Source organism: Spermophilus citellus (genome assembly GCF_964194105.1).
Source record: "Spermophilus citellus genome assembly, chromosome: 1".
NCBI classification, from domain to species: domain Eukaryota; kingdom Metazoa; phylum Chordata; class Mammalia; order Rodentia; family Sciuridae; genus Spermophilus; species Spermophilus citellus.
This window is the reverse complement of record NC_138182.1, coordinates 221768939-221785939: the sequence shown is the minus strand read 5'-3', so window position 1 is coordinate 221785939 and position 17001 is coordinate 221768939. Positions and strand designations below refer to the sequence as shown.

The window sequence follows — 17001 nt, the reverse complement described above, 5'->3', positions numbered from 1 at the left end:
TAGGCTCAGATATTGAGGTTCTCTGGCTTGTTACAGGGTTACAGGGTTACAGCTTGTAAGAGCATTTGCTCTGGGAGAAGCTTCAAGCATGAGGGATTTAGCCAGACTCAATTCAGCCCCAAGAAAAGGACAGGGGCTGGGGTTGTGGCTCAGTGGTGGAGCACTTGCCCAGCATGTGAGGCACCACATAAAAATAAATAAATTAAAACAAAGGCATTGTGTCCACCTACAACTAAAAAAAAAAAAAAAAGAAATAAAGAAAGAAATAAATGAGCAAATTGAAAGTGCACTGAATTGTCTTTATTTGCTTCCTCATAAGTATTTTGAATGTACCCAGAGGAGAAATCATCAAAGTTTGCTGCCTGAGGGCTTGTGCCCCTAGTGTCTCTCATCTGTCTTCTTTACTTGGTGTTTTTCCCTGTTGCCTCTTCCAAAAAGAAGCCATATGAACCAACTGGGGTGCTAGAAATTTGAAACTGTTTTCTTACTGGGTTCATTCTATCTTTCTTGTTCCCTTGTGGACCTTTCACTAATGAGGTGAAATAGCCAAGAAGGTGTTGATAACTCAGAGGTGTCTCCCCTCTGTGTACATTGAATTAGCAGTGGTACTTCTGCCTTACTCCCTCATAGGGCTGGACATCTTAGGATGAGGCTAGGGTACTATCCAATTTTAGCTGTAGGGAAACAATGGTAGAGGTGACCCAGATTTATACTGTTGGGGGTGGAGGGGGCTCTGGCCTAAGATTTTTCTTGAGCCTAGATATGGGGGCAGAGGGAAGGGGAGAGGTAATTGTAAGCTTTTAGTCCATGTACCTCTGGAAAAGAAAAGGTGATTTGTATTCTACATCCTTCTGTGCCTTTTGTTAAGTAAATTAGTTATTGCTGTTAATTGTGTCATATTGAACTATGGAAACAGGGAGGAATTGTAGAATTTGGATGGTGCTGTGAAATTATTCCCAACTGAACTGTCAGACCAGTAAGTTCAAGTATTGCCAAGGAATTTGTTATGGAAAATAATGTAGTCATTAACGCGATTTTTATTTAGCCAAATCAGTGGCTTGACTGGTATTGTTTAGATTGGCCTCAGCAGATCATGAAATCTGCTCCTGGTGAGAGGAGCACTGTTGGATGTTCTTTGGAAGGTAGTCACTTGCTGCTCTATCTAGTGATTTACTGAAGAGCGAGCTAATTAATGTCAGTGAAATGACAAGTACTTGTGCCATTATTGAAAGCAGAGTTATGATTCATTTAGACAGTTACTACGATTCTTAGGTCTTCTTCTGGGGAAGCGATTTGTAATGAGCTCTCCAACACATAGACGAGCTCTTTGCAGAATCTTCTGCTCCTCAGCACAACTTCCTTTGCCTGCTTTTTGGCAGTGTTAGCCCTTCTTTGTTCCTCCACCAGAAAGTAGAAAGGGCCACTTACCAAATTCAGCTCCATCCACTTAATCTCAGCCAGGGAGCTCTTTAAAATATATTTAACTAATGGAGGAGGATCTCGAAGCTATTGACTAAACTTAGTTTTGTGGGGTTTCAGTGCATTCTAAGTAGTCAGGCTCTCCCACTCCTGCCCCTTTGTTATGAAAAATTGAGTACATTGGCATTGATTGACTTGGTTTTCTGTGGAACTGTTAATTTTGTTGCAAACTTTTATTGATCATGGGATTGTACTAATGAAAGGGATATCTGAATGCATATTTACCCCAGGAGACTGCTCTCTGTGGGGCAGACCTAAAGAAGTCTATAAATGAAGAGGCAGAAGGTCTCCCCTGTATACCCTACAGTTTCCTGTGTCCTGCCCTCCTGAGACCCAGGGGTCTATCTGTGCTTTCTGAAACTGTCACTTGATCAGCAAGAGCAGTTTAGTGTTTGTGCTGATGGGCTCAATGCCAACTGTCCTAGTGCACAAAGATAGCCACTCAGAAGATGTGAGTAAATAACCCCTTAAAGCCACCCCTGCACAAGAGCAGAAGCAGATCCACAGATAGAGCCACCAGCCCCTCAGGACAGAAGAGCTGCACACAGGGCTGTGGCAAGCTGCTTTTCTGTTCTCATTTTCCAAGTTCTTTAAAGTTCTGACTGGGGCTCTGGGGCTCATGGAAGTGATCTAGTGAGAAGGCTCTGCAGGGAGCTGGTCGGTGCCCTACCAGAGCCCAGAGCCAGCTGAAACTGCCATTTACCATGAGGCTGCCTTGGGCAAGTCACCCAACCTCCTCACTCTTTATTTCATTATCTGTGAAGTGGAGAACGAATCCTTATGTTGCTGGAGGACCAGACCCATGTGCAAAGCCCCGAGCATCCCTGAGCACAGTAGGCAGTGCTACGGGAGCCGTGGCCCATGCCACAGTCTCTGCTTTCTTTTTTCATATCAGGGATTAAACTCAGGGGTACTGGACCCCTGAGCCACATCCTCAGCCCTATTTTGTTTTTTATTTAGAGACAGGATCTCACTGGGTTGTTTAGCACCTTGCCATTGTTGAGGCTGGCTTTGAACTCAAAATCCTCCTGTCTCAGCCTCCTGAGCCTCTGGGTTACAGGCATGTGCCACTGTGCCTGGCCACAGTCTCTGCTTTCTAAAAAAAATCATTTTATAAACCAGTGAAGCATGAGTATGTCAAATCATTATAACCTGATCTCTACCCTGGTCTATAAAAACCCTCACAAGGTTGGTGGAGTTTCTGCCTTTAAGAGAATTCAGATAGCCAGTCTGTTCATAAACAGAAGTACAAAGAATGATCTAATGAAATAATGCCTTTTACTGCCAAAGGGTGAATTGAGATAAAGTAGGATCAGAATGTCATAATGTTGAACATATCTTCTCTGAAGTTTAAAAGAACTTTGCTTTAGGATTACAAACTTTAAAAAAATCATACAAACAGACAAAAATATCTAGAATGCAAACATCAGAGACTTCAGATTATGTTTCCTATGAACCAGGTTTTGAAAACTGCTATTTGAAAATTTATGGTTTTATAAAAATAAAAGAAATAATAGTTTCTTTGAGCTACAACACTTTATTATTTATGATGACCTTTACTTGTGAAGTTTTTTTTTTTTTTGGTGTGTGTTTAAATTTGAAGCATGGTTTGTTTTATGTGTGTGTGTGTGTGTGTGTGTGTGTGTGTGTGTGTTTAACTATTTGAAAAACAGAACTGTAAGAGCAGCAATGAGTTTTTCAGTGTAATGATGGCACTGTAGAGAATGTCCCTATGTCACCCATCCTGACTTTGCTCACACTGGCCTTGTTTACGTTTAGATTCCCAGGTATATCATCACACTGCATGAACTCCTGGCTCACACACCCCATGAGCATGTGGAAAGGAAGAGTCTGGAGTTTGCTAAATCAAAGCTAGAGGAGCTGTCCAGGTATGCAGAGAACTTACAGTAAAGGCCTGAGATGGGAAAGCAGCAGTTGAGTCTTCTTGTGTGAACCCAGGAACAAGAAAGCAAAACCCAAATCCAGTGGCTCAGATTCACCTCAAAGTTTAATGCGAGCCTGTGAGATAATACTGAATCATCATTCACATTAATTTTAACCAAGGAAAAAATATATCTTTGAAAAAGCTTTTATAGCATGCGAATTTTATGTAATTGAGATTAGGCGTAATTTGGTTTAAGTTTGGAAATGTTCCCATTTTTTTCATCATAATAGAAGAATGACTTTCAGTTGCAGTTTTGTATTCAGATTTGACAAAAAGGCGGAGAATGTACAGTTCATTTCCTAATGGCTTGTTATGGTTATGGGCACTTATTTACACCTGTGTTTCTTTGGCTTCTCAGGGATAAATGGTATAAGGGAATTTAGAGAATTTACTGCACCTCTAGGAAATGCTACTAATTTCAATGAAGGGAGCTGTAGGTAAAATGATGTGTTGCTTTCCAGCTGCATTCAAAGCCAAGTTTTCCAAGGATGCTCACGATCACTGAGCCACTTACCATTTAGAATCTTCATGCGCACTGGTCTTGGTTTGGGTCACAACCTGTTGAAGCCTAGAACCATTTGAGGCCCCATCTTTTTGCCCCAAAGCCCCAGTTAAATCAATACGAGTTCTAAACCGAGCTTCTCAGGTGCAGCTGTTCCTTGCTTATGTGCTAGGGAGGTCACTGCTGTCTCACTGCCATCCCGTCCGTCTGTGTTGTCTGACAGGGTGATGCACGATGAAGTGAGTGACACAGAAAATATAAGGAAAAACCTTGCCATCGAAAGGATGATAGTAGAGGGCTGCGACATTTTGCTGGACACTAGCCAAACTTTCATCCGCCAAGGTAAGTCCTTGTGAAACAGGCCCATGACTTACATCTGTCACAGTGTCACTGGCAGATCCAGGGATGCATTCTGGAGCAGGTCTGGTTTAGGTGTGTGAGTGCTGCAGTTCCCACAGGACACCCTTGTGGCTTTGACCGAGGCTGTGGTTGAGGCCCACCTCTGTGCTGTTTCTTTTCAGGGGCCATGAAACACAGCAACACAATAATAGTAAAGCACCAGTGGGACAGTAAGTTACACTCTGACTGGACTCTCCTCCTCAGTGGACCGGACATTCTCTACAGCTCCAAGGAGGACAGGTCGGTCTGGCCAATTGGAGTGGCAATGCCAGGTGGTGATGATATCCAGGCAAAGGCCCAAGAAAAACTTGAATTCCTCAAAGCCCTTTCACATAAGAGTGGGGACAATGTCCGAAGTGAAAACAGCTGTCTCTTGTTCCCATTTTTCATCAGCACTTCTGGATCAGCCCCACAGGATATAATTTGATTCAACTGGTAATTGAATTCCATTTACCAGATGGAATCTCTCCTGACCGACCCTGACCATGCTTTGGCAATGGTGAAGCTGTTGTGTATGTGGAATGTACTCTGGGGTCATCACCTGATAAATTAAGCTTTTGAAGAATTGAAGATATTTGTGCCAGACGCTGTGGAGAAGTAACCACTGGACAGTGCACAGGGTCCTCAGCTCTTTTTTCAAAGTGCAAGAAGTCAACCCTGTCCGTTATTTTTAAGTGCTTAGGTATTGCAGGAGGGAGCAATTGACCTAGTATCTTGCACACATTTACTGTTGTGTACTTGGTGAGGAGTGGAGCATAAATTTGGAGCTCGAATTCATTTCTGGTTATGATGTGCCAGTATCATTTGAATAGACTTGCATTGCCTTTGCCTACCATAATGGGCTGCTTAAAATCTTTTATTTTACCTCATCAAACTGGATATTGTGCTGTGCACATTAATTTTCATACAGAATAGTTTAAAAGTTTAATGCATGCCATTCTATTTTCCATTATTTATTTACAAGGAAGGAAAACAGACATATGTTAAAGTGGGTAGCATATTTTGGGAAATGATTCCTTCTCCCATTTTTGGCTTTAGATACTAAGTTTTCTTTAAATAATAGTGGAATACACTGCGAAGAACATCAGGCCTTTGCAATTCCCCTTCTACTCCTTTGCACAGACTGTTCCCCGTATTGGCTGCTGCTTGCCCAGCACTTGACATCTCTGTGCCTTCATCTGTGCTGTCCCCAGCCTGGGGCCAAGAAAATCCTAATCCACCTCTTTTGTGCCTTCAAAAGTCTGCTTGTCTGACTAGGCTCAGGTCAGATACCTTTAAGGAGCCTTTTGATGTCCTCCTCCTCCTCACTCTCCAGTTACAACCACTCAGCCTCCCTCATCCTTTCCAACGCCTTGTGCTGCTGGTGCATGTGTTTTGTCCTTTTGTGTCTGGGTACTGTTTGCATGCCTCTCCCAGGAATTGTAAGCTTTAAAGGGCAGCATTTACAAATTTTTCCTGCCCTGCCTTATTTAGTATGATGCTTTACAAGACAGCTACCAAGAAAATGGGTATTGAACTAAATTGAACTATTTGTTGAATATTGCAATTGTGACTGTAGGATATTTTATATTTGTCTTTTACTTGGAGACACCGAAAATGCCTACTAATTGATATGTGCTTTATAGTATGCAAGAATGCAAACAAAAGTTTCTGTAACCAGAGGACAGTTTCTGAAAGGACTTTGGATTGAGTGATATTTCTAAAAACGTGATTGTATGGGTGTGAATTTGAAAAAGCACCAATAATAAAAAATGCTGGAAGATCTAATATGTTGACTAGGTCGTATCATTTTCCCTTGTACTTGGAGAAAAAAAAAACCATCATGCACCACTTCTCACTAGAAATCATGTCCATGTTATTTATTTCTTGTTATGTGCCACATATTTAAGGCACTTCTGTCAGCTATTACTATTTGTGATGTTATTATTGTATTGATGTTGACATGATGGTTTGATTTTCGGCGGTATTTTTCTACAATTCGATCTAGTTATTCTGTTTTGAAATTATTCAATAAAGATGGCTTCTGAATATCAGTCCTTAATCTCAAAGTAGAAGGGGGTCGATTACAGACCATTTGGAAAGTGTGCACTGATTTGCTTTGGTTGCTCCTATTCTCATTTTTTTCTAAATACTCTTAACAGGCTTTAAGGCCCATCAGGCTGTTTTTTAGATTTTTCTATGCCTTAAAATTTTAAGGTATTCTATTTTATGTGAAACAGACTATAATTTATCTCTGACAGTGTGCTAGTATTTGTGTTCATTCTAGTATGTATGTTTGCACATGTCTGTGCACACTTTGAACCTTCTATGAATTTTTATTCTAAGAAGTAGAAAAAATAAGTCATCTAGGACCTCTGAATTTACTTTCTGAAATCTAATAATAAATTTTGTTGAATACATGTATAAATATCAGAGGCAATAAGATGAAGATGGTACAGGTCAAATCTTGCCTCCCTTACTTCCTTGCTGTGTGATATTGGGCAATTTACCTTTCTTTGCCTCTGTTTCCTCTCCTTACATTGGAGTTAATGGTAGCACCTATCTTTTAGGATCATTGCTGAGATAAAATGAACTGATGTTCACAAAATCTCCTAAACTAGTGCCTGTGAGATTATGACATTCACTTTAAAAACTAAGATCCAAATTCTAGAATGAGTTTCTATTTCTGGCAACATGAAATAAATATGAATATTTGTTAGAAGATAAAGGCTCTCTAAATTGACATTTTGTACAAACCCATATGCATTGTCAACATTGTCTTGTGGACATGTAAATCAGGAAAGTTAAATAAAGGTGACAATACATAGTGGAATGGCTGGGCACAGTGGTGCATGCCTGTAATTACAGCGGCTTGGGAGGCTGAGGCAGGAGGATCGTGAGTTCAAAGCCAGCCTTACCAATGGTGAGGCACTAAGCAACTCAATGAGACACTGTCTCTAAATCAAATACAAAACAGGGCTGAGGATGTGGCTCAGAGGCCAAGGGCCCCTGAGTTCAATCCCTAGTACCTGCCCACTCCTCCTCATACAAAATCATAGTGAAATAAGTTTTAAGAAGGAGATGTGGACCCGTCTGGCAGCTTAGTCATCCCCAAACTCTAAATTATGTGCTTTCCAAACACCAGTGTTTTTTGGAATTGTAGCACAGGGTTTAGAAATAATTACATCTTCACAAGAGCCTAATCCAATAACCTGGAACTGCTCTTCATTTTTTTTTTTCTTTCCACTACTGAGTGGAATGAAGACTAAGGGAATTAGCCAGTCTAGATGCCATTGCTCAGGAATTCAGTGATTGAAATCACAAAATCTCTGTTGTAAGTTGACCCCAACTAGATAGACTGATGATCAGCATGCTAAGGACTGGGTCATAGCTATGGTGTATTACTGAGGAATTTCAATTTTTTTCTCTCGTTTGTATTAACAAGAGAGAAATATTTTCTTTAATTCTCAGGACTATGTCAATCCTAAAATGAAATGTGAAAAAAAAACTTACTTAAAATGTTGTTCTCCAAGCATTTTACTTTATACAGCAAACTGTTGAAATTTCTGTTTTTAATTCGGATGTGTAAATTTGTGTCCATTCCTAATGCACATATTCTCCTGCTTGGGTATGAGGTGAATACTTACCGATTAAGCATATCAATGTATGGTCACCAAGGAAACATCTATTTTTCTACTTCAGAGCTGAAATTCACATAATTGCTAATGTATGAACTAACAGTGTGCTCTGTCATTTCTAACTTAGAAGGTCATTAAATTGCTAGAAGCATTTATCAATGAACATGTAATTACTGATTTTTCACAGACTTGGTTATAACCTTACTGAAAATGACTTCCCAGCCTCTTTGTCCACCAAGATGTATGTCCAAGCCCCAGTCTTTGGCTCAGCCCTGACTGATCTCCCTGGGTGACTCCCGGCCACCAGTGGCAAAGGCAGCACCTACCATCTTTTTCCATCCCTTCCTATTACAATTTTTAGTTTTCATGTTGTCAAATTCATCTTTTGAGTAGGCCCTTGCTTAGGAGTGACCTTAGGAGAGCTACTTAGTCTCGGGCCTCAGTTTCTGTAAATGTGTATGTGGGGGGGGAGGGGTGGAGAGATGGAGTCATGTTCTCTGAAAGGCCTCCTGGGCTCTTGTTCCCTCCCCCAATGTTCCAGGAGTACAGCCCTTTTGCGGCCATTACCTGCTCATCCACTTTCCCAACCTTCCTGCCTTCTCTTCTCTCCATTGCTCCTTTACTTTTCAAATTTAATCCTTTGCTGCCTGAACTATCTGCAGTTTTCTCCCACCTACCTCACCTCTTCCATTCGCTTTCCTCTTACCCAATTCTTTCACTAGGAGTCAGGGCTTCTCCTAACCCTTTGATTCTCAATCCCAATCCCTCTCCCAGAATTAGTACCTTGCTATTCTTTAGGCTCCAAATAGCTGCCTGTTGTCTTCAAGGAGCCCACCTGAACACTTACCTAAATAGTGGGTGTGAGATCAGGGCATGGAAACGTAGGTCCTTTACATTGTTTCATCTCTGTTAAAAGTTAGATGCAATTTAGAATATTCATATGTGAATATGAAGATTTTGTGATTCACAACCATACTTTTATTGTATTAGGTATGTGTGTTCTTTATGTAAAGAATTTTAGTGTTTTCCCCCCACACATGTAGAAGCAATTTGAACTCATTTAAAATATCAAGAAGCCCAGAAAAAATAAAAGAGGAAAACAAGGTTGCTTGCAATCTCCTTACTGTAATAATTGAATATGCATCTTATTGTTCTTATGAGGCCCACATGAGCCTATGTAGGGCTGCATTTGGGGTAGGTGGTGAATTAACCAAAGAGAGAAATATGACTAGCTCAGGGGATTTCAGAAATCAGAACCAAGGTATTTGCAAGAATCTTGCTTGGCTTTTTGATTTAATATTTAATATATGGACTGGAATATTTTTAGAGTGAGGGAGGTTGCTTTTAGCATGTAATCTAGAAATAATCAGAGGTAATCTCAGTATTATATAAAGTCCATGCAGAGCTTCTCACATTGAGTGGAGGAGAGCTGTGCTCACAGTAGTGTTCTGGGTGGAGATTTTTATGTGGTTTATTTTCTATTTAGATTCCACAAAGAATTTTTATCACACATAATTTAAATGCAGCTTGAAATATCTGCCCTTTAAAACATAGTCCTAAACTAAATTGTACTGAAATACCTAATTTATGTATTTTTATAATATGCATGCATTCTGTTTTTTAAAATACAAGGTAAATTATATAAATATGCTACTTATCTACCTTAAGAAATTCAGAAAAAAATGATTTATATCATATTATTATATTATCATATGTAATTATATAATTTTTGTACTATTAGTAAGAATAAATTGACTGGAATCAGATCACTGAGGAGAGAGAGCAGAAGTGCCTTGTTCTTGGAGTTCAGTTTGACCCTCTTTCCAATGTATGTTCCAGTCACAAAAGTATTAGGAACAGTTCAACCCTTAAAATACAATGCATTGTTTCTTCTTCTCAGAGTGTAGGAGACTTATTTGTTCTGATGATGCATTAAATCTAAGTTTGGTATCTTGGGAAACAGGCCCTTGTGTTTATTGCCAAGAGCATGGTCCTCACCTGACAGAATTTTAATTGCTGTGTATTCTTCACTTTTGTAATCACCAGGTTCTCTTATACAAGTACCTTCTGTTGAGCGGGGGAAACTTAGTAAAGTTCGTCTGGGTTCACTGTCTTTGAAAAAGGAAGGAGAGAGACAGTGCTTCTTATTTACAAAACACTTTTTAATTTGTACAAGAAGTTCAGGAGGAAAACTGCATCTGCTCAAGGTATGGGCTTTCCGTGACTATTCCATTTATGTTCTCAGCACTTAAGAGGTGTTGAGGTTTACTCTATTGTGACTTTCCCATGCCTGTTATTAGCCTAAAACAGATTGTCATGACTGCATAAAGAGGGAAGTACAGTTCACAGCTCTGGAACTTACTTTGTTGACATTTGAATTCAAAGTAATAGAAATTTATTTTAGATATGCATTATCTTAAAGAAGTAAAAAACAAAATTAAATAAAAAACCTCAACAAAATTATTATTAGTGACTGATGAGCTACAAAAATCTGGTCAAATCATTGCAGAGTAACCATGTGATATTTGCTGACTGCTGTTTTATCTTCCTGTGGACCAGGAGTCAGCAAACCATGGCCTGCAGCTTGCCCCCTATTTTTGTGAACAGTTTTCTTGGAATACAACTCCACCCGTTTGCTTGTTTATCATCCATCTATGGCTGCTTTCATGCTAATACAGTAGATTTAAGTAGACGTGATAGAAATGATATGGCTTGCAAAGCCTAAAATATTTGCTATCTGGGCCTTTGTAGGAAGTTTGTCTATCTATACCTTCTGTTATTATTACTTAAAAGTATTATTCAACACCATGATGATGGCTTTCTACTTTCTAAACCACTTACTTCATGCTGGGTGAGTTCAGCCCATTGCTGAGCTATAGTTGCTCTCTGACATCCCTCTGGTGCTATCTAGTCTCCCATATATGGAGTCACTAAAGTTTATAAACACTGAGAGCAAGATTGGGGTGGGGGGGAGAATAGACTAAAATTAAATGAGTTCAATTTATATGACATATCTAAGTTTAATTTTGGACTCTATGAAAAATTGTTGGATGCTTTCTTCTGCGGCAACTTGAACATAAGACTTACAAGTCACAGCTTTCCAGCCTACGCAAGACCTTCAGCCTCTAAATGACAAATTGGTTTATTTCCAGACAGGTGGGGTCCTCTCTCTCATAGAATGTACATTGATTGAAGAGCCTGATGCAAGTGATGATGACTGTAAGTCACATTCTATTATTACTTACAATTATTTTAGGTTTTTTTAAAAAAGTGTTGTTTGTAGATCTTCTGTGGTTTAAGAGGAACTGCCTAGGAAAGCAGAAGAGATGCTGAGGATAAACTCCCTAAAATCATTTACCTGTTGAACCATTTAACCTGTGAGCATTTATAAACTGTCTTTCAGAACTAACATTCTATTGAAATTGGCTCATGATAGTGACTCTTCAGTGGCAGGCAGAAAAGAAAGAGGAGTTGAAATAAATGGTTGTATTTCTATTCACTATGGAAATTAAACATGAAATAAGGAGACTGGGACCCTAGTCTTGAGTAACCTGCTGCCCTCAGCTATCTCATGTGCATATTAGCTTCATGTGGCCTTCCCCATGCCTAGGAAGCAATGTTTTTGCTGAAATGAGATTTGGGCCCTGAATGCACATGGATCATATTAAATTCAACTGTATAAAAGCAGCTATTGCTCATAGTTTGTATTCATTTCTAATTGTTTGATTTCCACATGTTGAAGCCAAAGGTTCTGGGCACATGTTTGGACACCTGGATTTTAAGATAGTGGTGGAGCCTCCTGATACTGCCTCTTTCACTGTGGTCTTATTAGCACCTTCGCGCCAGGAGAAAGCTGCCTGGATGAGTGACATCAGTCAGGTAAGCAAGTGGCTTTTGTATGATTTCTTTTTTAAAATTTCACAACATATATACTTGATGAGTATTCTAAGAATTACTTTATTTTTATTAAAAATTGACCTGCAGGGGCTAGATTCATGGCTCAGTGGTAGAGCGCTTGCCTGGCATGTGTGAGGCCCTGGGTTCCATCCTCATATAAATAAATAAAAAGATCCATTGACAACTAAAAAAAAATACTAAAGAAGTATTTTTTGATAGGCTGTTGGTGTTTTTATTTTCTTTTCTTCTTCTTAAAGTTAACATTTATATGAAATGTGGTAATTGCATTTTAGTTCCTGGGTATTTCATAGCATCTGCAAATGTAACCACTGCAATGCAGAGTGTTGAAGTTGTCCTGTTAGCAATAAATTCTCCAATGTCTTGCTTATTTGTTTCTGATGTAGGAAAATGGTGAGAAAGTACAAAAACAGCCAACAAGGGCTGAAGTGAGAAATCACAAATCAGAATCAAAAGGGACACCGTAATATGAAATCAGAAAATGACTCCTGTATTTCATGTAGGAAAATTAGGGAGCAAAATCACTTACCTTTCCTACGTCAGCTAGACCCAGTGGAGAATTACAGTGTTTAATTAGGCAATGATATCCTTTGGAAATATTTCAAAACTGGTCATGATTGGATTCCCAAACTCAAGCTCCACTTGAATTTTGGCTCTGTTTGCTAATATGGGGTAAAGGGAGTGATTCTGTGTGAGGAAAGTCCTAAATTCAAGCTTGAGCATGGTGAGTACCTGTAGTCCCAGCTACAGGGAGGCTGAGGCAGGAGGTTTGCTTGAGCCTGGGAGTTTGCACTCAGCCCACAAAAAAGTGAGACTCTGTCTCTCCAAAATAATAAAGGCTTGAGTTAACTCTCAAAGTTGTTAAGATGACTGAGGCAAATGGAAAAGCTATACATTGTAGGTTTCATTTTTTTTTCTAAAGAGCTCTAAATAATTTATATATAAAACTGAGGTGGAGATGTACTGTATCATAGTTTTTCAGCTACCTAATTAAAAAAATTCTTTGGGGTGCATTATAATTATTCATAATACTGGGACTTGTTGCTGCATATTCACACATTCACAAAATATAACAATATAATTTGGCCAATTATGTTTTCTAGTACTTACCCTTTCCTTTCTGTCTTCCCTCCCCTGACCCTTGCCTTTACCCCATTGGCCTCTCTTCTATTTTCATGATATGTCTCCCTTGCCACCCACCCGTTTCTTCCCTTTTTCTCTCAAGTGTCCATATGACCCTTATTTTCTGAATTTGATTTATTTTGCTAAATATGATATTCTCAAGTTTCATCTATTTTTCTGAAAATGACACAATTTCATTCTTCTTTATGGCTAAATAAAACTGTATTGTGTATGAATATGTGTGTGTGTGTATATATATACACACACACACATATTCATATATATATATATATATATATATATATATATATATGAATAGATAAAGAAAATGTAATATCCATTCATCCATTGATTGACACCCAGGCTGGTTCCATAACTTTGCCTATTGTGAATTTTGCTGCTATTAACATGGGTATGCAGAAATTGCTATAGTAGGCTGACTTTAATGCTTCAGGCTAAATACTGAGGAGTGGTATAGTTGGATCATATGGTTGTTTCATTTTTCTGAATGATTGAAAACTGAGGGAGAAATAGAAAACTAATGACAATAATTATTTGTATTTGTTAAAGAAGTTTTATATTCCTATTCTCATTTTACCCTCACTATGGGAGTCTGAAGGCAAACAAAAAATTATTAGTCCCACTTCGCAAATGAGAAACTTGAGGTTTAGAAAGCTAAATTGTTGTCAAAAGTTATACAATTGCTTTGAGATAGGACTCGAATTTAACCTAGATCTTCTTTTTAGTTCTTTAAACATCCTGTGTAAGGATTTCTTATGTGGGATTTTCACTTAATAACCCTATGACTGCTTTGATGGTGAATAAGTAGAACTAATTTCTTTTCTGGCTGACAAAGGAATGAAATATGGGATATTTCACAATTTCTCATGCATAATTACATCCTTCTGATAATTTATTAATCCTTTCATTAGTTCTATGCTGCATCAATTAATAGTTCATTAATAGTTCATTAAGTCTCTCCATATTTGTGATGCATCTCTTACCTAATGAGACTCTGGATCATTCATTGATTAAAGAAAGATACTCAAAGTTTTACCTGCCTCAAGTATCCAGATGAGTCCTTCTTTCTACTTAGACTACACTTTGAGGCAGAAGTGTTCAATTTGTTCCTTATTTCTCCAAGTTGCTATGGCCAAAATGTTGCCTAGTCAAAAAAAAAAAATTAAAAGCCACATCTTATCTGCAGTCCACAGAAACTAGCAGAACGTTGTATCTTTTTGATTGACAGTGATATCACTCCATGAAATTTCTATCTTCACAGAGCCTTGACATTATGTGGCTTTAATTCTTGTGGTTTTTTTCTTTTTCGTTTAACAAATGTATTTATGCAGTGATATGATGTGCCAGGTACTATCTGAATACTTGTGATGTATCATGAGCAAAACAACAGAAAATTCCCTGACCTTGTGTAGCTTACAGTCTAGTGTGGGGAAGATCAAACAAGTAGACAATAAATGTAGTAAATGAGTACACACAGTTAGTGATAGGTAGATAAGGATTGGGTTACTGTAGGTAGTGTGGCTTGATATAGATCTAACATGGTGCACTATTGCCTATTGTGAGGCATGTAAATTCCGTGAACATATTTGTAAAGACATATAAGCCAAGAATGTAGTAGGTGTTGGGGATACCATGTGGACATATATGAATGACTTTTCTGGAAAGTCGTTTCAAAAAAACAGAAGCAGTGATTTCAAAGAGCTGAAAGCTGAAGAATGGCATATTTTGAGGGATACTGGAGAGCCAGCTTGGAGTGGATGAGAGGGAGAATAGAAATAGTCAAAGAGGTAGCAGGAGCCAGATCACGATAGCTTCTATGCCAGTGAAAGGCTTTTGCTTCTACTCTGAGTCAGATGAAAGCTATCAAGGAGTGGAAGCATTCCATGATCTGACAGGTTTTTTTTTTTGGGGGGGGGGCGGGTGGTACTGCGAATTCAGGGGTATTCTACCATTGAACTACATCTTTATCCCTTATTTCACTAAGTCACTGAGGCCAACCTCAAACCTGCAAACCTCTTCCTCAGCCTTCCAAGTGTTTGGGATTACAGGAGTGCAGCCACCATGCCTGGCCTGGCCTGATTTAGATTTTGAAAGGACCATTTTAACTGACTGCAGTAGTGATTGTAGACTGAGGTATGGGAGCAAGATTAGAAGCAGGGGGCAGTCATCCAGAGAGAGATTTGAAAGCTCAGACCAGCACGGCAGAAGTGCAGCTGTAAAGACATGGAAGGGTTCTGGTTCTGGTTTCATTTTGAAGGTAGAACCGGCAGGATTTTACTAGCATTAGATATAGGACATGAGAGAGAAAGAAGAGTCCAGGATGACACCAGAGTTTTTGGACTGAGCAACTGCAAGACTGAAATTTTCATTAACCAAGATGGGAAAGTCTGCTGGGGAATGAGATTTTGGGATGAAAATCAGTTTATTTTTGGATATGTTGAGTCTGAGAACTCTATTAGACAAACTGAGTTTTAAATAAGTGGTACAACATAGAAGCTAGTGTTTAGGGGAGTGGTCCAAGTGGGCGACTTTTCATCATTCATATGGTATTTAAAACTGTGAGATGAGATCACTAAGGAAGGAAGTGTAGGTAGAAATGAGAAGAGGACCAGGAACTGAAAGACAGGTCAGGAAGAACAGCAGATGGAACCTATCCTACTACAGGATAGTAGGAGGACAGCCAGGAACGGGTGTTGTCATGGAATCCAAGGGAAGACAACTTGTTGAGAAAGGAGAGGCCACGTATTAATCGCTGCTAAAGGCTAGGTAGGGTGGCCAATGTTCTGGGACACTTGGATTTTGCTGGTGAGGGGTTTGAATGGTGGGTGGTAGGGACAGAATGTTCTGCTATTGACTGAGCCCAGCTTGCTGCCCAGAGGCCTGCCTCTCAGCTGACTTGGTCCTCTGCTTAAAGCGTTTCCATATATGGGGGAAATTACAAATATATTCATGGAATTTATAAGCCTCTCAAGTATATATCTTTGGACACATTTATTATTAATAAGATGAGCCTACTGAATGTTTGAAAAATGTACTGTTTAATATTTTATTGTGCATATGCAGAAGTAAGGACACAAAAGTGAACTAGAAATATTCCCCACATGCAGCATACTAAAATGTGTACCAAAGTGTTTTCCACAGATAGCCTATTTTAGCTGGACCTGAGGAGTTTTGTTTAAACACAGTTCCTGAACCCATATGCTAGATGCCATTCTAAACTTCCAAGGTTTACTAAGCTTTATTAGATCACTTTTGCACAATTAAATTAAAGAACTTTTGCCCTGAAGAATGATTTCCACCTTTAAAGTCCTCAAAATACTGCCATAAAGAAATAATTTTGCAGTGTGGCTCTGAGTGTATATATGTCATTTTAACTTTTTACCTCATTTACTTATTTCTATGTTCCCACAAACTTCTTCACAATGGTTTCTCTGACAGATATATATCTATATATGTCTATATATATAGATAGATAGATATAGATATATAGATATATCTGTGCATCATATAAATGTGTGTATATACATGTACACATATATAGTCTACCATATTAATTTAACACTTTTATAGCTTTTTCCAAATACTTGAAATTTGAAGTATGAGCTGTTTCCAGGTTTTAGAGTTAATATGTACTGTGGTGCTAAACATCTTTGTGCAGGAGTTTATCTCCTTTCCGAGGTCCCTCGGTATACATTCCCCAAAGAGTATAAGGTTAGCATAGAGGGCATGATGTCTTCCATGATTTCATCATTGAAGATTTCACAGAGTGCTAAAATACTTCAGGAAATGTGTAACTCATCATTTCACTTCCTCATCAATAAGGTATCTATGCTATTTTCTTCCACATCCTGCCAAAGCTGAGTTGTATCACATTTATCACATTTTCTTATTTCATAGGAAAACGGTTTTTCCTTCTAGTGGTTTTAACTTACATTTCTGTAAATATTGAGATTAACATTTTCATGATTTCTATTTCTTTTCTGTTCATAAAGATGAATATA

General features: G+C 38.7%; 1 protein-coding gene across 2 annotated transcripts in view; it reads left to right on the top strand.

Annotated features, from left to right (window-relative positions):
* The window catches only part of RASGRF2 (Ras protein specific guanine nucleotide releasing factor 2), a 256184-nt gene that overhangs the window by 116818 nt on the left and 122365 nt on the right, over nucleotides 1–17001 (top strand). For both annotated transcript variants that reach the window (XM_081294452.1, XM_081294451.1), the window contains exons 8-12: nucleotides 3259–3368; nucleotides 4150–4268; nucleotides 9989–10149; nucleotides 11095–11161; nucleotides 11685–11821. In XM_081294452.1, coding sequence (XP_081150578.1) covers nucleotides 3259–3368; nucleotides 4150–4268; nucleotides 9989–10149; nucleotides 11095–11161; nucleotides 11685–11821 — 594 coding nt within the window. The remainder of the gene's footprint in view (nucleotides 1–3258; nucleotides 3369–4149; nucleotides 4269–9988; nucleotides 10150–11094; nucleotides 11162–11684; nucleotides 11822–17001) is intronic.